General features: G+C 44.2%; 1 protein-coding gene across 1 annotated transcript in view; it reads left to right on the top strand.

Annotated features, from left to right (window-relative positions):
- The first annotated feature begins 3,471 nt into the window (after positions 1-3,471).
- Positions 3,472-23,795, top strand: part of RGS12 (regulator of G protein signaling 12) — a 146,193-nt gene continuing 125,869 nt past the window's right edge. The window contains exons 1-2 of the mRNA XM_040419172.1: positions 3,472-3,594; positions 17,473-19,376. Of these exons, the coding sequence (XP_040275106.1) occupies positions 17,541-19,376 (1,836 nt within the window). The 5' untranslated portion in view covers positions 3,472-3,594; positions 17,473-17,540. The remainder of the gene's footprint in view (positions 3,595-17,472; positions 19,377-23,795) is intronic.

Here is a 23,795-nt window from a genome sequence, read left to right as displayed (position 1 = left end):
ACGCTATACTATACCACCATGTATTGCTAAATAATATTGTATACTATACAGCCATATACTATGAAAAATACTGTATACTGTAGAGCCCAATACTACTAAATAATAATGCACTGTATACTATACTGCCATATACTACTAAATAATATTGTATACTATACAGCCATATACTAAGTAATGTTGTATACTATAAAGCCATATACTACTAAGTAATATTGTATACTATACTGCCATATACCACTAAGTAATATTGTATACTATACCGCCATATACTACTAAGTAATGTTGTATACTATACAGCCATATACTACTAAGTAATATTGTATACTATACTGCCATATACTACTAAGTAATATTGTATACTATACTGCCATATACTACTAAGTAATATTGTATACTATACTGCCATATACTACTAAGTAATATTGTATACTATACTGCCATATACCACTAAGTAATATTGTAAACTATACAGCCATATACTACTAAGTAATGTTGTATACTATAAAGCCATATACTACTAAGTAATATTGTATACTATACTGCCATATACCACTAAGTAATATTGTATACTATACCGCCATATACTACTAAGTAATGTTGTATACTATACAGCCATATACTACTAAGTAATATTGTATACTATACTGCCATATACTACTAAGTAATATTGTATACTATACTGCCATATACTACTAAGTAATATTGTATACTATACTGCCATATACTACTAAGTAATATTGTATACTATACTGCCATATACCACTAAGTAATATTGTAAACTATACAGCCATATACTACTAAGTAATGTTGTATACTATACAGCCATATACTACTAAGTAATATTGTATACTATACTGCCATATACTACTAAGTAATATTGTATACTATACAGCCATATACTACTAAGTAATATTGTATACTATACAGCCATATACTACTAAGTAATATTGTATACTATACTGCCATATACTACTAAGTAATATTGTATACTATACTGCCATATACTACTAAGTAATATTGTATACTATACAGCCATATACTACTAAGTAATATTGTATACTATAAAGCCATATACTACTAAGTAATATTGTATACTATACTGCCATATACTACTAAGTAATATTGTAAAGTATACAGCCATATACTACTAAGTAATATTGTATACTATACTGCCATATACTACTAAGTAATATTGTATACTATACTGCCATATACTACTAAGTAATATTGTATACTATACTGCCATATACTACTAAATAATACTGTATACTATACAGCCATATACTACTAAGTAATATTGTATACTATACTGCCATATACTACTAAGTAATATTGTATACTATACAGCCATATACTACTAAGTAATATTGTATACTATACTGCCATATACTACTAAATAATATGATATACTGTACAAATACTACTATATAATACTGTTTACCATACCACCGTATACTACTAAATAATACTGTATACTATACCATCATATACTACTAAATAATACTGTATACTATACCATCATATACTACTAAATAACACTGTATACTATACCAACATATACTACTAAATAATACTGTATACTATACAGCCATATACTACTAAATAATATGATATACTGTACAAATACTATTATATAATACTGTTTACCATACCGCCGTATACTACTAAATAATATGATATACTGTACAAATACTATTATATAATACTGTTTACCATACCGCCGTATACTACTAAATAACACTGTATACTATATAGCCATATACTACTATTAAATAATACTGTATACTATACAGCCATATACTACTAAATAATATGATATACTATACAGCCATATACTACTAAATAACACTGTATAATATACCGCCATATACTACTAAATAATACTGTATACTATACCGCCATATACTACTAAATAAGACTGTATACTATACCGCCATATACTACTAAATAATATTGCATACTATACAGCCATATACTACTAAATAACACTGTATACTATACCGCCATATAATACTAAATAACACTGTATACTATACCGCCATATACTACTAAATAATACTGTATACTATACCGCCATATACTACTAAATAATATTGCCCACTATACAGCCATATACTACTAAATAATACTGTATACTATACCGACATATACTACTAAATAATACTGTATACTATAGCATCATATACTATTAAATAATATGATATACTGTACAAATACTACTAAATAATATTGTTTACCATACCGCCGTATACTACTAAATAACACTGTATACTATATAGCCATATACTACTAAATAATACTGCATACGATACTGCCATATGCTACTAGATAATACTGTATATCACACCACCATATACTACTAAATAGCACCCTATACTATACAGCCATGTACTGCTACATGATATTGTATAATATACCACCATATACTGGTACTACTAAATAAAATGCTATACTATACCGCCATATACTACTAAATAAAATGCTATACTATACCGCCATATACAACTAAATAATATGCTATACTATATAGCCATATACTACTAAATAATATGCTATACTATACCGCCATATACTACTAAATAATACTTTATACTACATAGCCATATACAAGTAAATAATACTGTATACTATACTATATAACCATATACAACAAAATATTACTTGGTGGTTTTAGTTTGTTTCTGAAAGAGAGGCATGATGGATTTGAATAGATCCCATTGTCTGTAATGGGATGGGTAAAATTGTTAGGCTGGGCACTGTATGGCGGTATTGTGTGGCACTGCTTCAGTATATTATTATATGTGCACTGTATGGCGGTATTGTGTGGCACTGCTTCAGTATATTATTATATGTGCACTGTATGGCGGTATTGTGTGGCACTGCTTCAGTATATTATTATATGTGCACTGTATGGCGGTATTGTGTGGCACTGCTTCCTAGTACACGGTGCAGCATATTATATACACACTGTTATTTACACCCTATGGAGCGAGCACCAAGATAAGGTACCATACTGGGCAAGATCGAATATTAGTCCTAACCTACCACTGATTGCCTTCAGTGAACAGAATAAGATGATAAATGATTGAATAAAATAGAGACAAACGCTAGTGTGAACAGCGGCTGAAAATGAAGCAAAAACAGAATAAACACATAAAACACAATTCTAAAGTAACTTTAAAATATACTTTTTAGGGAAATGTATAATGTCACAATGAAAATAAAATATAAAAAAATGAAGAAAATATCAAACACTTGAAAAAAACATGAAAGCTTCGGTGAAGTGTGATGATGTGAGGCTGGAGGAGGAGAGGGGCAGATGGCAGGACTGGCCGCTGCACTGAGTGACACTCCACCGGTAAACAGGCCGCACCAATCAGCGCGCAGCATTCGTATCAACACAAGCATCTCCATGGAGACCGGGGGCGGGCGGGCGGAGCGGGGAGGGGATAGGCTGCGGCCGGGCCCGGGGGAGGAGGAGGGGGAGGCGGCCGCGGCTATTGTCAGCAGCGGGAGGAAAAGTTCTCGGTGTCGGAGGGAGAGAAGTTTTGAAATGGCAGAGACTGTGCGGGCAGAGTCCGGGAGATGAGCCGGGTAAGGGCGGTGCGCGTGCTGGTGGGGTGACAGCGGGGGGCGCTGTGCCGGGGGCCACAGGGTCTATTGTGTGTGCAGAGCCCCCCTACTACTTGTCATAGGGCCTGGCCCACCCCTGTGCTGCACTGAAATGCTACAGCAAAGCAGGGGGCTGCACCCCTCTCATGTGACCAGGACTGTACCCCCCCCCCTCCTCTATACAGGGACCACCGTCATGTGACCAGGACTGTTCCCCCCTATACAGGGACCACCGTCATGTGACCAGGACTGTTCCCCCCTATACAGGGACCACCGTCATGTGACCAGGACTGTTCCCCCCTATACAGGGACCACCGTCATGTGATCAGCACTGTACCCCCCCTATACAGGGACCACCGTCATGTGATCAGGACTGTACCCCCTCTATACAGGGACCACCGTCATGTGATCAGGACTGTACCCCCTCTATACAGGGACCACCGTCATGTGACCAGGACTGTACCCCCTCTATACAGGGACCACCGTCATATGATCAGCACTGTACCCCCCTATACAGGGACCACCGTCATGTGATCAGCACTGTACCCCCTCTATACAGGGACCACCGTCATGTGATCAGCACTGTACCCCCTCTATACAGGGACCACCGTCATGTGATCAGCACTGTACCCCCTCTATACAGGGACCACCGTCATGTGATCAGCACTGTACCCCCTCTATACAGGGACCACCGTCATGTGATCAGCACTGTACCCCCTCTATACAGGGACCACCGTCATGTGACCAGGACTGTACCCCCTCTATACAGGGACCACCGTCATGTGACCAGGACTGCAGCCCCTCTATACAGTCTCCCATGATTGGCTATCTACAGCATGCTAGGAGTTGTAGTTTTGGGAAACCTACAGATGTAAAACCTACAGCTCTCAGCAGGCATCACATTCGCCCCAGATGCCCTCACACTACAACCCCCAGTCTGCTCCAGCTGTTGTGAGGATACACCTCCTAGCATTCTTTGATTTCTCTAGTTTGGCAGGACATGCTGGGGGTTGTAGTACTAGAGACGAGATTGATCAGATACGATCAGTTAGAATTCTCAGGAGGAGGGCTTTGTCCTAAGAGCTTACACTCCTCAGACCTGTGCACTTTATTCTGACACACTTTCTGGGAACGTTGGGGAATGGCTGCTTTAAGGGTGAATTCACACGCAGCAGATTTGTTGAAGAAGTTTCTTCCAGTATCCCATAGATCTGAATGAGACGTGCTGAGGGACTGTAGAGGCAGACACTGCTGCGCAGTGACATCACTATAGTGACATCACACCTGACATTGTCGCCCAGTCTTCTTTGCTCGCGTTCGGATTGGATGGAGAGCGTCTGTGAACGGCAATTTTCACGTCTTGCCACAGATTCTCAATGGGATTTAGGTCCGGACTGTGACTGGGCCGTTCTAACTCGTGAATATGCTTCGATCTAAACCATTCCATTGTAGCTCTGGCTGGATGTTGAGGGTCGTTGTCCTTCTGGAAGGTCTCAAGTCTTAGGGCTCTTTCACATGAGCGGATCCCGTGCGTGGAATCCGCTGCGTGAATGAGAGCCAAGCCGCGTTCCGGACAGCAGAGACACGGAGCAGTAACATGATTGATAATACTCTGTGCCTCTCTGTGATCTTTTTACTACAAAATCACGGTGACAACTTTATCTCACTGTGATTTTGTAGTAAGAAGATCAGCGAGGTACGGAGCGTTATCTATCATGTTACTGCCCCGTGTCTCTGCTGTCCGGAACGCGGCTTGGCTCTCATTCACGCAGCGGATTCCACGCACGGCATCCGCTCGTGTGAAAGAGCCCTTACAGCCTCTACCAGGTTTTCCTCCAGGATTGCCCTGTATTTAGCTCCATCCATCTTTCTATTAACTCTGACCAGCTTCCCTGCCCCTGCTGAAGAAAAGCATCCCCGCAGCATGATGCCGCCACCTCCATGTTTCACGGTGGGCATGGGGGTGTGCTCAGGGTGATGTGCAGGGTCAGTTTTCCACCACACATAGCATTTTGCATTTAGGCCAAAAAATTTATCTTTGGTCTCATCTGACCAGAGCACCTTCTCCCACATGTTTGCTTTGTCCCCTACGTGGCTTGTAGAAAACTGCAAATGGGACTTCTTATGGCTTGCTTTTTCAAAACTGTCTTTCTCCTTGCCACTCTTCCATAAATAGCAGATTTGTGGAGTACACGACTAATAGTTGTCCTGTGGAAAGATTCTCCCACCTGAGCTGTGGATCTCTGCGGCTCCTCCACAGCGACCATTGGCCTCTTGGCTGCTTCTCCAATTAGTGCTCTAATTAGGCTGTCCGTTTAGGTGGACGGCCATGTCTTGGTAGGTTTGCAGTTGTGCCATACCCCTTTCATTTTCGGATGTTGGATTGAACAGTGCTCCGTGAGATGTTCAGAGCTTGGGACATTTTTTTTATAACCTAACCTTTCCTAACCCTACTTTACACTTCTCCACAACTTTATCCCTGACCTGTCTGCCGTGTTCCTTGGTTTTAATGATGCTCTTTTGATCGCTAATGTTCTCTAACAAACCTCTGAGGCCTTCACAGAACAGCTGTCGTTTTACTGAGAATAACTTACACATAGGTGGACTCTATTTAGGGTTATCAGAGTACAGGGGGGTGAATACAAATACACGCCACACTTTTCAGATTCTTATTTATTAAACATTTTGAAAACCATGTATCATTTTATTTTCACTTCACACATTCTTGCTACTTTGTGTTGGTCTGTCACATAAAAACCCAATAAAATATCTATCTATCTATCTATCTATCTATCTATCTATCTATCTATCTATCTATCTATCTATCTATCTATCAATTATCTATCTATCTATCAATCATCTATCTATCATCTATCTATCAATCAATTATCTATCTATCTATCTATCTATCTATCTATCTATCTATCTATCTATCTATCTATCTATCTATCAATTATCTATCTATCAATTATCTATCTATCAATCATCTATCTATCTATCTATCTATCTATCTATCTATCTATCTATCTATCTATCAATTATCTATCTATCAATCAATTATCTATCTATCATCTATCTATCAATTATCTATCTATCTATCATCCATCTATCTATCTATCTATCTATCTATCTATCTATCTATCTATCTATCTATCTATCTATCAATTATCTATCTATCAATCAATTATCTATCTATCATCTATCTATCAATTATCTATCTATCTATCTATCTATCTATCTATCTATCTATTAATTATCTATCTATCTATCTATCTATCTATCTATCTATCTATCTATCTATCTATCTATCTATCTATCCTACCCAGTACAGTTCAGTGAGGCCCCATGCACTTCTGTAGGGTCTCATTACTGCTCTCTGCCCCCTGTGTGAACAGAGCATATTAGGGGTGTATTAACAAGCAGGAGGTTTGTTGTAGAAGTTTCTGTAACTTTCCAGTACAGCTGGAAGCAGATTGGTAATATCCAAGCACATTCTGCAGATCAGTGCTATTGACACGTGGGGGGCAGTTGTAAAAACGTCTGTCACAAATCTGCCCAGTGTGAAATCTGCCCTGTTTTCTCTTGGGAGACCTGGAGTGAAGGCCAGGATCCTCCTCCACTTGTGGCTTCTGAGGACAGGTGGTGTGTGCAGATTGTGGAGTGACTAGTGACACCCGGCGGGGGGCTCCGCTGCATCCTCTGGGATTCACACGACACCACATTCACATACTGGACGTCTCCGGCTCATTAGGGATGTGTACATTGTAGCCTCCCCGCTAATTACCCATATCCTGACCTCCACTCTTATGTAGGAGGCCACAGGTCACCACCAACAGTAACCGGTTTGGCTTGTTTTCACCGAATTAAATCTAATTTTTGGTTGCCACAATATCAGCAGCTGCACAAATCCTTCTGGTGGTTTGTTACAGTGTATCAGTTTGGATTCCAGGGTGTTCTTACTGTGGGTTCACATCTGCATTCAGAAATCCGGCAGGCTGTTCCGGCAGAGGAAATGCCGGATGATGCTGCAGTTCACTGAATCCCTATTGATTACAGTGGGATCCGATGGGGATCCGCTCGCTTTCCAGCATCAGTGTCGCCTTCCGGTTTGTCAAGATCCCCATTATAGTCGCCTGTTCACATGGCTTTTTTTGCTGGTGGAATTTTGTCACGGTCTCCGACGCCAAAATTTCGCCTGCAGCCGTGTGGTTTCTGCCTCCTCTTCATTTCAGTGGTAGGCAGCGCTGAAGAGTGGCGGCCGCGGCGAGAAGGAACATGTCCGTTCTCGGCATGGCCGCAGCTTTAGGGCTCGTTCACGCGAACATATTTTGCGTTCTGTATACGGGCTGTTTTCTGCGTTCCGCATATGATCCGTATACGGAACCATTCATTTCAATGGGTCCGCAAAAGATGCGGACAGCACTCTGTGTGCTGTCCGCATCCGTTGCTCCGTTCCGTGGCCCCGCAAAAATAATGAGTCCTGTCCTATTCTTGTCCGTTTGGCGGACAATAGGCATTTCTATAATAGGCCTCCTGTTCCGTTCTGGAAATTGCAAAAGGCACACGGGCGCCATCCGTGTTCTGTGGATCGGCAATTTGCAGACCGCAAAAAAACGGCCCTTAAATCACCGCTCCGTGATCTTCAGCACTACCTCCCGTTGAAATAAATGGGAGGCAGAAACCGCGGTGGAATTTTGGCGTGGACATCCATGCCGGAATTTCGCCAGCAAAAAAACACTGTGTGAACCAGCCCTTATAAAGAATTGTCTAGACTGGATACCAGTTGTATCCGCTTCTCAGCTGAGACCAGGACTAGCGCTATACAGGATTACTGCTTCTAAACGTAAATAGCAGTGTCTTCATTCACTGACAGCAAACATATGTTGAAAATAATGCAGAATCAAAACGCAAAAGGGGCGGGCTTATCAGTCCTTTTATAGTGCGAAAGTGGTGTAAAGAAGTCCCAGACTGTGGTATGCCATACTTTTTACCCTTTTTTTCAAAAGTGGCGTCAGAAGGGGGTGTGGCCTCCAATAGCCTGACGCTAGAATCGGCTCATAATTCGTATAGGTTTCAGTTCCGACATGCGGACTTCCAGAAGATGCGCCATATTTATTAAGAGACCAGTGGCTCTTAATAAATTGGCCACATTTTAGTGCAGCAGTTTTTACTATGGCTGGTGTGTGAGACGCCGTAGGAAATCTGCCCCATAGTGTGTTAGAAGGCCGTAGTATCAGAGCGCCTCCCACTGGCCTAAAAGTAGACTTCAATAAATATACGGGGGATAGTGGTTCACCTGAATGGGATGTCCACCTCTGCTCTAAGTCGGTAGGGGTATAGTCCCATCACAGTTACGTCTCCTTTTTTCTTGTACCCCAGATAATCTACCCTTAAAGGGTGTCACCTACAGACCCCATTAAGGATTGGAAATCATACTTACCTGTTTCTCGTCGCTGGGTTTTGCCACGTCAACACCCGGTTTGAGGCTGGGTCACATGACCGTGGCCGGCAATGACGGTCAACCATGCGTCACATGACCATGCTGCGGGGTCTGTAGAAAAGGTCCTACCCCTTTAAGGCTAATGTGTGACAAATACTTTTGGACACGATTGGGGGAGATTTATCAAAACTGGTGTAAAGGAAAACTGACTTTAGCAACCAATCAGATTCCACCTTTCTTTTTTCAGAGCTCCTTTGGAAAATGAAATGTGGAATCTGATTGGTTGCTATGGGCAACTAAAGCAGTTTTCCATTACCCCATATGATATCACCTTCTATATCAGCCCATGGATCATATACATAATGCATAATAGTGTAAAATCCCTTTAAGGAAATATCATAAATTGCCAAGACACTTGACACTGCTTCCATGGTGATCAGGAGGAACTTGAGGCATTTCTCCAGTTGGATTTTCCCCTCCTCCTGTGCCCCGGTCTGTAATTCTGCGACTTTACCCCCTGCCGTGCCTTCATCGCCTTAATCTGGGCTCGTCCGTCTCGAGATTACAGCAACTGACATAGAAGGCGAAGGCCTCGACCACATACAGCAGTCGCCACTGGCCGTTTTCTTGTAGTTAGTAAATCGTAAGACCTGTTTGTGGGGCTCATTCACATAAATTTTTTTTGCTTCTGGTGTTTTTGTTCATTGGGTGGCATTTTTTGTCTTTTTGCCCAACAGAGCTCTTGGTGTTTTTTCAGGCGTTTTGACACCACCTTCTCTATTGAGTAAAAACGGTGTGAAAAAATTTGGCGCATCTAGGGTTTCTACATTCCCCCCCCCCCAAATGTGCTTGACATGGGGGTGGGGCTTAGAAGAAAGGGGCGGATCCTAAAATGTGCCGTTTGCACCAAAATTGCTCCACAATTATGGCGTAAAAATCTGTCTCAAAGTAAGCGAACCAATAGTTGTCATGAAGTCAGAGAAAAGTGTCGCTAGGAGGTGGGACCCTAACCTACCTTTAAAATGAAGGGCGCACCCACCCTCCATTCATTTCTATGGGAGTGCCAAAATAGCCGAACAGCACGCTCAGCTATTTTCGGAAGTCCCATTGAAAGGAATTTAAAGTGCACCGCGCAAGCACAGCACACGCTCTATTCATTTCTATGGGGCTGACGGATATAGCCGAGTCAGCTATTTTCGGAAGTCCCATTGAAATGAATGGTAAGTGCACCGTGCCGCCGCTCCATTCACTTCTGTGGGGCTGACAGATATAGCCGAGTCAGCGCTCGACTATTTTCGGAAGTCCCATTGAAATGAGTGGGAAGTGCACCGCGCAAGCGCAGCCGCCGCTCCGTTCACTTATGGGGCTGACGGATATAGCCGAGCCAGCGCTCAGCTATTTTCAGCAGTCCCATAGAAATGGGTGTTAAGCCGCGAGGGGACAGCGGCTGCGGCTTCAAGCGGTGGCTGTCCGCACACCGCGCCAAGAAATGACATGTCCCTTCTTGGCTCATTCGCAGCTTTAAACTGCTGCCCCCGCTATCTTCAGCACTTCCTCGCATTGAAAACTGGGAGTCAGACATCTTGTGGCCGCCAGTGGAATTTTGGCACGGTGTCCGCGCCAAAATTCCCCAGGCAAATAACTCTGCGTGAACATCCCCTTACAGTAAAAATGACTTAGTTGCCCATAGCAACCAGGCAACCAGTCAGAGCTCAGCTTTCATTCTTGCAGATCAATTTAAGAAATGAAAGCTGTGCTCTGATTGGTTGCTATGGGCAAGAAGGACACTACTGTTAGACAGCATTGTGTGCATTGTCTAACGTGGAATTCATTAAAATCTACATGTCATTTTTATTATTATTGTTTTACTGTATATTACAGAGTTGTTGGCTGCTCTTATTACAGATTCTATACCATTCCTATCCTCCCCTTCAGTGTTATAGTCTCCAGGCCGCTCCGTTCCGATAAAGTATTGGCGCCTCTATTTGAACGCCCCCGCCGCCTGTCAGTTACTTCGCCCTTTTACCTGTGCAGGTCATGTGACCGGAGCAGGTGAAAGGCGATCCTGCGTCGGGTGCATTATTTATTCACTCAGAGTCTTATTTCAAAGACTTTAACCTGGGAAATGATGATGCAGCAGAGTGCAAGATGCGGAGGAGCACACGTCTGTACCCCGCACGCAGTATTAGGCTAATATTATAGGAGTGCTCTGCACTGTGAGCACACTAAAGGGGTTATGCCGTGATTGATGTAAAAAAGGAAAATCGGACATATGGCCCATGACAATACCTTTCTAATAAAGCTAGAACCAGCCCTGTATTGCACATGGGTCCAGAGATCTCCACATTCACTGCTCCAATTGTTCTGCTAGATTTATGTCAAGCTGGCGGCCCAGGGAGCGTGTCCTTTCTGCTGCAGCTCTCCCTATCGCAGCTCGGAAGGCATGTGCATCCAACTCAGTAAGGTGGGCAGAGAAATAAGAAAAAGAACAAACAGCAGGTGGCGCTATACAGATACATTTTATTGTATAAATCAGTGACTATACTAAATGTTTAATTACATGCAATTAGGGCTGAAATGATTACCGTAATCAATGAAATCGAGGCAGAAATCGAAATCCTCGATGCAGTTTCCCTGAGTAAAGTGAAGCTTCTCACTCACCGCTCCGTGGCCTCCCGACGAGGCACCGCGCTGCAGGGCCTTGCGTTCACACATCGTCAGCGCGCTGTCAGGTCCCAGTGCACGCCGCACTGCCAGGAAAGGTAAGTATAAAGGTGGTAGAAGCAGCGGGCGCGGGGGGGGTTGGGAAATGGGGGCACCTGAGATTTGGCAATGGCATGTATAAAGTTATCGGCGGGTGGGGAGAGGGGTTAATGGGGGCACCTGTGATTTGGCAATGGCATGTATAAAGTTATTGGCGGGGGTGTGTGGACAGGGGTTAATGGGGGCACCTGTGATTTGGCAATGGCATGTATAAAGTTATTGGCGGGGGGGGAAGGGTTAATGGGGCACCTGTGATTTGGTATGTATAAAGTTATTGGCGCGGGGGTAGGGGTTAATGGGGGCACCTGTGATTTGGCATGGAGGGGCTGATCTGGGGGAGTGGGGGACATGGATGGCATGGAGGCACTGGGGAAGGGGGACATCATGGCAGCCAGTGAACTCCTCCACCAGAACAGACTGCCGGAGTTCACAGCATAGCCTTAGATTCTGACAGAAGAACAGCCTGCAGGAGTATACCGTCTTGGGTATAGCGGACACAACCTGCTACGGTATATCCTCTCATTGACTATAATATGGTCCAGGGTCATCTGGCCATGTTGCGGCATACATGCTGGGTATCCTCCAAAGCTGTTTTTTTTTGGCCTTACAAAACCCAGCTTGAATGCTGTCACAAGGCCGGACCCCATTACAGTCCATCGCTGCAGCAGCCGGCAGTGTCCAGCTATACCCGATACGGTACAGAATGTGAAAGAAGCCTTATGTGTGTGCAATTATTTGCGATACCACTGTAAGAAATAAAAATATAGTTTTTCTAAAGGAATACGTTATTTTAAGAGAAGGTTTTTCTTATTAGATTACTCGATTAATCGTAAAAAATAATCGATAGAATACTCGATGACTAAAATATTGGTTTACTGCAGCCCTACATGCAATTAGGAACGACTCAGACACAGGTGGGAAAACGGCAGAACATTTATGTGGGACAACCCCTTTAAGTAGAAAAGTTGCAGGTGTGAGACGACAATCACAGGACATAGGAACACATGGCTTGGCGCACACAGAGGGAAAGCAATAGGTTGAGTTTTATGGCGGCATCAATTGTTTCCTGAGATAAGCGTCACCGCATAGATTTACCGGCCGCTGATCTCTTATCTTCGAAATAAGGTTCTAATTCAACGCGTGTGTTTGTCGGAGATGAACACGTGTGTCAGATGGAAGAAGTGTTGGTAACATGATCTTTTGGCAGGAGAGACCTGTCTCCTCTCCCGACATGTCTGTTTTAGTAACGATGTGCATGCCCCATGTAATAACAATTCTTTAGCATCTTTTGATATGTCTTTGTTGTGCCATTCCTCTATTATTCCTTCTAGAAATAGACAAACGACTTGCCAGCAGTCCGCCCTAAAGGTGCAGCTTTGGGTTACCATTTGGGAGGTGTCTCTGCACAGTCTGACACGATCTAATCGACAAGAATAGGACATTTCTACAGGAGTTCGGGAAAAAAAATGTCGAAATGCACTCGGCTGGAAGCCATGTTTTGCATTTCTGCCTTTTGCAGACTGCAAAACACGTACGGTTGTGTGCATGAGGCCTAACGTGTATGAGGGCCTCATCCAACAGCAGATATCTGGACCAGGAATGATGGATGTCACCATGCCTAATCTGTCTGTACAGAGGTGTCTGCCCTCTCACTATTGGGAAGACATGCATGCTTGGCTGAGAAAAGTGTGCATGTGCATGGCGTGATAAGGAGAGACAGGTCTGAAGAGGAGCCTTTTAGGAACGTGTAACCAGACTCCTGACCGTGTCCCCCTCCGCCTGAGCCTGAACTTTCATCTCCATTAACCATTTCCTTCTATGTAAATAATTAAAATGTTTCCTAAGTCTCTCCCTGGTTTACTACGGTACACGATTTAGAGAAGAAGCTGCAGATATGGGACATGACAGAAGAGGGCCGGAGCCTGGTCTGACTGGTATCCGTTCATTAGTCACCATGAAGGTTCCTATAATGGTGCAACCTTATTTCATATAAATATATTGCACGGGTTTCAGGAGGAACCTTATTTGTTTTCCCCTCCAGTACTAATGCGTGAGAAGCAATAAGATGTTAGTGCGTAGGGTGCTTTGTCTCGTCTTTTGTCTCTAGCCCTATGTGGGGTATTCCTGTAAGTGACGTCCTATCTTCTGGATCACTTGGTGGAGATCCAACCACTGGGGTCTGCAGGTTGGACTGACTTTGAGCTGATATGTACGACCGACTTAAAGGGGTATTCCTCTAATATCAAGTTATTCCCCATCCTCTGGATAGAAGATAGTAATCTTCTGTCAGGGGTGTCTGACAATTTGGCCATGTTGAGCATGCATGATTGTGGGGGAGTCAGTAAAGATAGTTGTGTTTGAACAGCTTCTGGTTTTAGAGGGGTTGTCCCAGAAAAAATATTATACATTTTTCAAACCAGCACCTGGATCTGAATACTTTTGTATTTGCATGTCATTTTTGCATAGCCACTGAGTTATTTAATAAAATCTATCTGTATAGCGCCATCTGCTGTTTGTTCTTTTTCTTATTTCTTTGTCCTGCTCACTGAGATGGCCGCACATGCTCAGTTTCATCTTTTAACTGCCACCTGAGCTGTGATAGGGAGAGCATGGACACGCCTCCTGAGCTGTGATAGGGAGAGCATGGACACGCCTCCTGAGCTGTGATAGGGAGAGCATGGACACGCCTCCTGAGCTGTGATAGGGCGAGCATGGACACGCCTCCTGAGCTGTGATAGAGAGAGCATGGACACGCCTCCTGAGCTGTGATAGGGAGAGCATGGACACGCCTCCTGAGCTGTGATAGGGAGAGCATGGACACGCCTCCTGAGCTGTGATAGGGAGAGCATGGACACGCCTCCTGAGCTGTGATAGGGAGAGCATGGACACGCCTCCTGAGCTGTGATAGGGAGAGCATGGACACGCCTCCTGAGCTGTGATAGGGAGAGCATGGACACGCCTCCTGAGCTGTGATAGGGCGAGCATGGACACGCCTCCTGAGCTGTGATAGGGCGAGCATGGACACGCCTCCTGAGCTGTGATAGAGAGAGCATGGACACGCCTCCTGAGCTGTGATAGGGAGAGCATGGACACGCCTCCTGAGCTGTGATAGGGAGAGCATGGACACGCCCTTTGACCTGCAGCAGAAAAGACACTCCCCTTGCTGTCAGCTTGATATAAATCTAGCAGAGCAATGAATGTGGAGATCTCTGGACCCATGTGAGGTGCAGGGCTGGTTCTAGCTTTGTTAGAAAGAGATTGTCCTGTACTATATGATTGTATACTGATTTTCATTTTTTACATCAGCTATGGGATAACCCCTTTAAGTCCTGCCCCTTTAATAAACCCTCAGTTCAGTTGGTCTCCAGACAACCTTCCATGTCCTTTCTCTGCTGCATTTCTTGACATTCTTCATACATCCGATTACTGGAGATTCCAGCAGAAGACAATAAAACTTATTTTGTCTTTTGCAAAGATGTAACTGTAAGCTCCTGAGCCCCAGTGCAGCACATATAGCAGTCTTCTTATGTAGTACAGAGGACTTTGAGGCCCCTAATGGCCCAGGTGTGACTGCTACCTCTACACCCATGGTCTCCTGTCCTAAAGCAATTTCATTTTTTTTCTCCATGGATGACCTATTTGCATGCTGTAACCTCCTTCCCTTGCGGATTAATACTCTAGTGTGTTACCACATCAATGTAATTAATAATAGTCATTAACGCTGTAGGGCTGACGAGGCGAGTTCAATGGAAGTTCACTGCTGGGTCCTTCTAGCTGACATCAGACCTTTTTTGTGCTAACCATGACCTTCCCCTAGCAGAAGACGGACCCAATGTGTCCCTGCTGAATAGCCAAGAAAATGGAATATTTTTTATTTATTTATAGGGTCTTATTATTGTGATCCATGTAGGGTTCAGAGGGGAGTGTTTGGTGTGACCATCTGTCATGTGCAGGTAGTTCTATCTATCTATCTACAATATTTCTCTATCTATTTTTACATTCCTGTTCTTTGCACCAAATGTAATAAGGACGTCTATTAAATGTCCTAATAAAACTATGCAAATCTTAGCACTTTCTATTGAGCTTTGGACCCGGCTTGAAGTTCAGGCGGACTGCCCTCCACATGTACTGCTAGATGAGAGGGGTGCCCACTGGTGTGTCCTTCTACTAATCAAAGAATTGCACTATGGATACGCTGAGTCCAGGGTGGGCGTTCGGTGGGTGCGGTATCCCCCACTAGCTTATATTTACCCCTTTAAATTAGAGCATCTAAAGGATACTCATAGCAGGCCATTTACTAAGACTGGCTTTTTGCGCCAGTCTTAGATTCCCATCATACATTATGCAAATCTAATGCATTCTGTGTGCGCCTGGAGAGAAAAACGTCTCCAGCACGGGCACGGGGCCCTTACGTTTGTGGGCATGAACCCCAAGTGTTAGGACTGTTCCTCATCCTAAATTAGATGCGCCTCCAGCACTCCTCTTTTACGCCTGGAAGCAGGCGTGCCAGATGGTACATTTCTTGGCGCTGAGGTCCTGGTGCCGGGACCCCACCACTCCCCAGTGGCAATGAAGGCCTAAAAGGACCCTTTGAAACAAAATATTGTCGCACAGGTGTTTAAAAAGTCATACAATAGGGTCTTGCCATTTTTTTTACACCAAAAAGTGGCGTGGCTCGCTTAAAATAAATGACCATCACAACTTCTTGGCATGTGCTTTATTGCGGTTGGTTTCTGGAATATGTGTAGCCCATAGCTCAGGCATGCTCAACCTGCGGCCCTTCAGCTGTTGCAAAACTACAACTCCCAGCATGCCCTAATAGCTCTTGGCTGTCCAGGCATGTTCGGAGATGTAGTTTTGCAACAGCTGGAGGGCCGCAGGTTGAGCATCCCTGCGGCCATAGTTGCTTACAGATTGGCTATGTCTCTTTACATTTTAGGGTTTATTCTGCATGGAGGTCCTCATAGCCAACTATCAAAACATTGGCTCCAAGAGTTAGGAATGGTGGTTGGAGCTCAGGTGGTGACCTCAGCTGTTGATTGGGATTTTTTGTCTAATTGCTTCTTGGTTGCCCAAGCGTCAGCACCCTGTGAAAGAACATTGTAATCAATGCTAAAGAGCCTGACTGTTATTGTAGTGGGAATTAAAGAGTCTGCGTTCCGGTTCCTGGGTCACCGATCTGTCCCCGGGGGGCTGCGTATTTCCTAGGCTGGCTTATAAACACTTTGATAGAATTTACCCATTTTATCCATTCAAATAGTCTCGCTTGCTGCCAGCTAATTATCCTCTGGAGAAAAGTACATTGTGTGATTTCCACCGTGAGAGCCTTCAAGGCACACAATTAATTGGCCATTTTATGAATTCACCATCATGTTTCATGCTTTTACCTCAGTGCTAGAGAATACTGGTTAGGGGCTTATCCAGGAGTAACAAAAACATTTCTACTTTCTTCCAAAAACAGCGCCACGCCTGTCCAAAGGTTGTGTGTGGTATTGCACAACCCATGGACAGGTATAGCGCTGATGTTGGAAGAAGGTAGCCATGTTATTCTAATCCTTGACGACCCCTTTCTTGTTTTTTTACCAGACGTTCCTTGGACTTGAAGTTTATTCAATGGAATACAGATGTTTCATGTGTTTTGCATTTTTGTCTTCCAGGAGACTCCGACATATGAGTTGAGGAAAATATTTCCGGAAGGATTGCTTACACACCATACGTCAACGAAATGCATAGACCGGGTGATCCCACCAAGACCCGACATAGGATGCATCTGCCCCAGAGATTGAGGAGTGTGGAAGTTGCCCGGGGAAGAACGGGCTATGGCTTTACCCTTTCTGGACAATCTCCTTGTGTCATAGGTAGCGTCATTAAGGAAAGTCCTGCAGAATTTGTGGGGCTTAAACCTGGAGATCACATATGTGCTGTCAATGACATCAGTGTCAAGAATGCTTCTCACGAAGACGTGGTCAAGCTGATAGGGAAATGTTCTGGCGTTCTTCATATGGTCATTGCTGAAGGGGCCCGTCCTATAGATTCATGCTCAAGCGATGAGGAAATTGCTTTCTTTGAAGGAAAGACTTTGTTAAAACCGAGGCCTGATTCAAAAACATTGGGCATAAACCGAGCAGAAAGAGTGGTGGAAGAGATGCAGTCTGGAGGAATATTTAGTATGATCTTTGAGAACCCGGTAAGTGGTGGGAAGACCAACCACCAAAACGAGAAGCACAGGTTGAGGTCAATGTCTGCTTCCTGCTATGAAATGAGAAGGGACAAGACGAATCACAACCTCGACTTTCTTTCGAAAGACGAAATATCGAAGATGATCAACAGCGACTCAGCTTTCACCAATGGTCTGCAGAACTTGGAAGACTTTGAGTTGGATGCAAGCATCCTAAACGTTGGCATGATAGTTGGGTACCTTGGTTCCATCGAACTCCCTTCTACAAGCTCTAACCTTGAGTATGACAGCTTGCAGGCCATCCGAGGGTGCATGAGACGTCTCCGAGCAGAACAAAAAATACACTCCCTCGTTCTGATGAAAATCATGCATGACAATATTCAGCTGTGTAACGATAAGGCAGGCGTCATAGCTGTGTACCCAGCAGAGAAGTTGGCATTCAGCGCAGTTTGTCCTGATGACAGAAGATTTTTTGGACTCGTAACGATGCAAAGTAGCGATGACCAAAGCTTGGCGCAAGAAGAAGAAGGAGTTCTGAGGACCTCTTGTCATGTCTTTATGGTAGATCCTGAATTGTTCCACCATAAAATACATCAAGGCATTGCCAGACGATTTGGATTTGAATGCACCCCTGACCCGGATACTAATGGCTGCTTGGAATTTCCGCCTTCTTCCCTTCCGGTTCTGCAGTTTGTCTCCGTCCTATATAGAGACATGGGTGAGATGATAGAAGGGGTGAGAGCAAGGGCGTTCCTCGACAATGACGCTGATGCCCATCAGAACAACAGCACCGGCAGCAACAGCGATAGTGGCATCGGGAACTTTAATCAGGATGAAAAACCGAATCGGGTGTTGGTGGTTGATTTGGGAAGTGCCCCAACCAAGCATATTCCGCATGCTATTTGGGAGAATCCATCAGGAAGAGTGCAGAACCAGTCTGTTCTCCACTGGAACGGCTATTGCAATGAGGACCCACCACATGGAGCTGTAGCTGATAAACCTCAAAACTTTAAGAAGCATTTAGGTCCTTCTGCTCGCATCGAAGTTCCGGTGATCTCACCCCGAGGACCACCGCCTCCCTCAAATAAGTTCAATGCTCTAGAGGGCCAGAAGAAATGGCTGCCTGTTCATGTAATTCAGGATTGGCAACAGGGGAACGTCAGTGATCAGGAATCATACGCCGACTCCACCGATGGCTGGTCGAGTGTTAATTGTGGAACCTTACCTCCTCCTATGAGTAAAATCCCAGCTGACAGATACAGAGTTGAAGGGAGCTTTGTGCCACCTTCTGCTCGCAAAGACGACTGGCCCAAGAAAGCGTTCGACATTCAGCAGATATTTGGCAGTGGACATGGTTCCAAGAAGACCAGGGAAGACCGAAAGGTGAGATTGTGTCAGATTTTGTATGGCTAAATTGTACATACTGTATGTGAGAGATTTTGAAAGAGAAATCTCTGTTGTGCCATCCCTCTGTTATTCCACCTGAAAATGTATGATTAAATTGAAAACTGGGTGTTGCCATTCCTATTGTCAATAGGGTGTGTCCCTACCTAATGTGGAACTGTCGGCACTGATTGGACAGCATCTGAAGTGCCAACCAGTCTATACTGAAATGTTGTTACTAGCACAGAAACCGCTGATCTCTGACCTTAACCCTTTGTATACCCTTATCAATACAGGAGAGAACAGCGGTCAATATAATAGGGATGCCAGCCACAGACATATATATTATTGTCCCTGTATGATATAGAACCTGTATAATATATTACAGTATTTATGACGATTGGTGATTTGCCAAAAAAAAGAAGAAAAAATCCAACCTGTTGGAAGATATAAACTTATATAAGTTATCACAATATGATCACTGAGGACCAACCTCTGGGACTCCCACTCATCCTGAGAATGAAGGGGCCTCCTTGTCTCCTGAGCTCTATCTCAGGCTGTATTGCAGATAGAGATAAGGTCCAGATCGTGTTTTAAAGCTAAGAATTTTGGAAGTAATTTATTTAAAGCAAGACTGGGATCGTACAGTATATCTGCAGCTCTTACTCTGGACCCAGTTTCTAAATGTGGTATTTATAGCTGTATGGCAGCTAGCACTGCGATCCTAGTCTTAAAGCTTATAGTCTTAGCTTTAAAACAAGACCTTACATCTCTAGCTTGTATACAGCCTGAGACAGAGCAGGTTGAAGCAGTCCATCCTTCAGCTGGCTGTGATCTCAGCCAGCATGGGGGAGGCTGGCAATGGTGGACGTGCTGACAGATTGCACGGAGAGGAGGAAAAGAGGCAGCGGCATAAATCCTCCTCTCCCTGTGTAAGTGTTCAAAACCCAAGGGGGAGGAGTAATATGGGACTCCTGTGCATGTTATCGTCTCCGTTATCGTCTCAGAGATCACGCTTGGTTTCTGATTGTCATATATGGGGCAGGAGGATTAAGAAGATGAGTGCTTGCTCGTCTAATCACTCATCTCCACCTAAGTCCGTTTATTGACACGCTTACCACTGTCTGAATTGCGGCATCAAATAATCCGCACCAAACACTCGCGCCACCCCCCCACAATAAAGCACCTGCATAGCGCCTGTTTGAATGCCAATTTTGTTAACTCATTATATTAGGTTTAGAGGTTTATAACTTTCAATTAGGATCACAGTTTGTATAGGGGGATGGAAATGTATATACCTATTTTATTCTCAGTATTTGCATTCCTGCGCCAAGAAACTTTACCACGTGCAGCATTGAATGTAGATATGTGTGGAATGCTTGAACTCCTCACATCTTACAGTTTTTTGCATAGTGTATTTTCTTTTCATAAGGACTCTGCTAGAGCAGGCAGTTTAGTGGCAAATTAGAATTTTCCTGCAATTTTTGCTTATAATCAGTTTTGCTGTAAAGTTGCATGAGGGTGGTTGTGTGTATTTAATAATCACGTTGTATCTTTAAATGCGGTATGCTGTGTGCTCAGATAAAATACTAATAAAATGAATGGTAACATTAGCTGTTTGCAGCATACAGTATATACAGTACAGTGTTTGAACACATTTTGGGGTCATGGCCTGCAGTTTCAGTGTTTTTGAGAGGACACGCTCTCACATCATTAAACCTCCTACTGGATGTGAGTTTTAGGAACAATGTTTGCATAGACACATTTTTTTTATAATTCCTGTTTGTTACCAGACATAGTTGTGAACATCAAGACAACTGCAATCACCAGGTTGTCTGGTTTCAGGAAATATATAGGTTTCCAGCTAAAATGAAACTAATAACTTTTATGTTACTCTTATGAAACATTACACTTTGACATAAAAGTGCAGGAACAGCCCTCTCTCAATTAAAGGGTTTATTCCATGATTAATCAGACATCATATAGTACATAGCTCAGGGGAGTGTCCTTTCTGCCGGTCTCTCTCTCTATCACAGCTCAGGGGACATGTATTTTCTGCTGTAGCTCTCTCCCTATCACAGCTCAGGGGCATGTCCTTTCTGCTGCAGCTCTCTCCCTATTATAGCTCAGGGGCATGTCCTTTCTGCTGTAGCTCTCTCTCTATCACATCTCAGGGGAGTGTCCTTTCTGCTGTAGCTCTCTATCACATCTCAGGGGAGTGTCCTTTCTGTTGCAGCTCTCTTCCTATCACATCTCAGGGGAGTGTCCTTTCTGCTGCAGCTCTCTCCCTATCACAGCTCAGGGGAGTGTCCTTTCTGCAGTAGCTCTCTTCCTATCACAGCTCAGGGGAGTGTCCTTCCTGCTGCAGCTCTCTTCCTATCAAAGCTCAGGGGAGTGTCCTTTCTGCTGCAGCTCTCTCCCTATCACAGCTCAGGGGGGTGTCCTTTCTGCCGCAGCTCTCTCCCCGTCACAGCTCAGGGGACATGTCCTTTCTGCTGCAGCCCTCTCCCTGTCACATCTCAGGGGAGTGTCCTTTCTGCTGCAGCTCTCTTCCTATCACAACTCAGGGGAGTGTCCTTTCTGCTGCAGCTCTCTACCTATCACAGCTCAGGGGAGTGTCCTTTCTGCAGTATCTCTCTCCCCAGCACACAGCTCAGGGGAGTGTCCTTTCTGCTGCAGCCCTCTCCCTGTCACATCTCAGGGGAGTGTCCTTTCTGCTGCAGCTCTCTCCCTATCACATCTCAGGGGAGTGTCCTTTCTGCTGTAGCTCTCTTCCTATCACATCTCAGGGGAGTGTCCTTTCTGCTGCAGCTCTCTTCCTATCACAGATCAGGGGAGTGTCCTTTCTGCTGCAGCTCTCTCCCTATCACAGCTCAGGGGAGTGTCCTTTCTGCAGTAGATCTCTTCCTATCACAGCTCAGGGGAGTGTCCTTTCTGCAGTAGCTCTCTCCCCGTCACAGCTCAGGGAACTGTCCTATCCGAGGGAGCTATCTCTCTATCACATCTCAGGGATGTATCCTTTCTGCTGTAGCTCTCTCTCTATCACAGCTCGGGGGCATGTCCTTTCTGCTGCAGCCCTTTCCCTGTCACAGCTCAGGGGAGTGTCCTATCCGAGGGAGCTATCTCTCTATCACATCTCAAGGGATGTGTCCTTTCTGCTGTAGCTCTCTCCCTATCACAGCTCAGGGGACATGTCCTTTCTGCTGTAGCTCTCTCCCTATCATAGCTCAGGGGAGTGTCCTTTCTGCGGCAGCTCTCTTCCTGTAACGGTCACAGCTTCTAGCAGTAGAACTAAGCATGTGCATCCACCTCCAGAGATGTTACGGAGGTGGACAGAGAAATAAGGAAAAGAACAAACAGCAGGTGGCGCTATGCATACACATTTTATTGAATAGCTCAGTGGTCATCATACATCATTTTTAATTACATGCAATTATAAAAGCTTGTGGATCCAGGAGCTGGTTTGAAAAACGAAGAATATTTTTGTGAGGCTGCCCCTTTAAATACTAGAACTGGATTAGTGACAGTGTTCCTATGTGACCCCTGTATTCTGTAGATTCTACAGAGGATTTGATTCCGGGGACAGCAGAGGGGCATTTCATGTGTTGAGGGGTATCGGGCATGATAGGAAATATATCATGTGCTGGTAGCTCCTTCATGCATATTTTGTGGTATTTTTTAGGGATTTCTCCACATTTTCCCGATTTTGGCAGGAGCATTGGTCGGACGCCATGCATATATCCTATAGTACCTAAGCTGGCTCACAATGCTTTTCTTCACTTCTCTTATGGAAAACACGTGAAGCTGTAATGTTCTTCATTTCTATGGATTAGGTTTCCAACTTTTCTACTGTACAGTAGTATTCCTGATGTCTACCGCAAAATCCGGAGTGGTGGCCTCTCATTTACAGCTTCCAGAAGGTTTTTTAAGGCTCTGATGACATCATCAGTCTCATAAGCTTTCACATTAAAATCGAATGAATGCAGATCTCTAACGGGGATGGGGCATTATCTGCAATTTAGTGCTTGGAGCTGGCTGACGGCCTGATATATATATATATATACCACTGTCTAGTGAATTATATACTTCAGAAGTCTAGCAGATTTCTAGTAAATGGTCCAGACAATTGTATACAGTGGAGCAGTGCAGTTTAGGCTGTGTTCACATTTGCTTTCTGCAGCCAGTCAGCGGTTTTGTCACATTTGATGGCGAGAATAGTGCATCGCGCATCACCATTCCTGCAGTGGAACCCCGACTGACGTATTGGAAGTCAGTGAGGACCTTCAGGTGAAGTAGCCCAGAACAGGGTCGCGGCAAAGGGTTAACCAATGTAATGTTATATTGTTTAGTGAAATGTGATATATCCTATTTGTGTACCTAATGGCATTGTATGGACAAGTGAGGGTCAAAGAGACACCC

The sequence above is a fragment of the Bufo bufo genome, chromosome 2 (assembly GCF_905171765.1).
Source record: "Bufo bufo chromosome 2, aBufBuf1.1, whole genome shotgun sequence".
NCBI lineage: Eukaryota > Metazoa > Chordata > Amphibia > Anura > Bufonidae > Bufo > Bufo bufo.
Note: the sequence above shows the minus strand (reverse complement) of the source record. Positions and strands in the feature narration are given on the sequence as shown.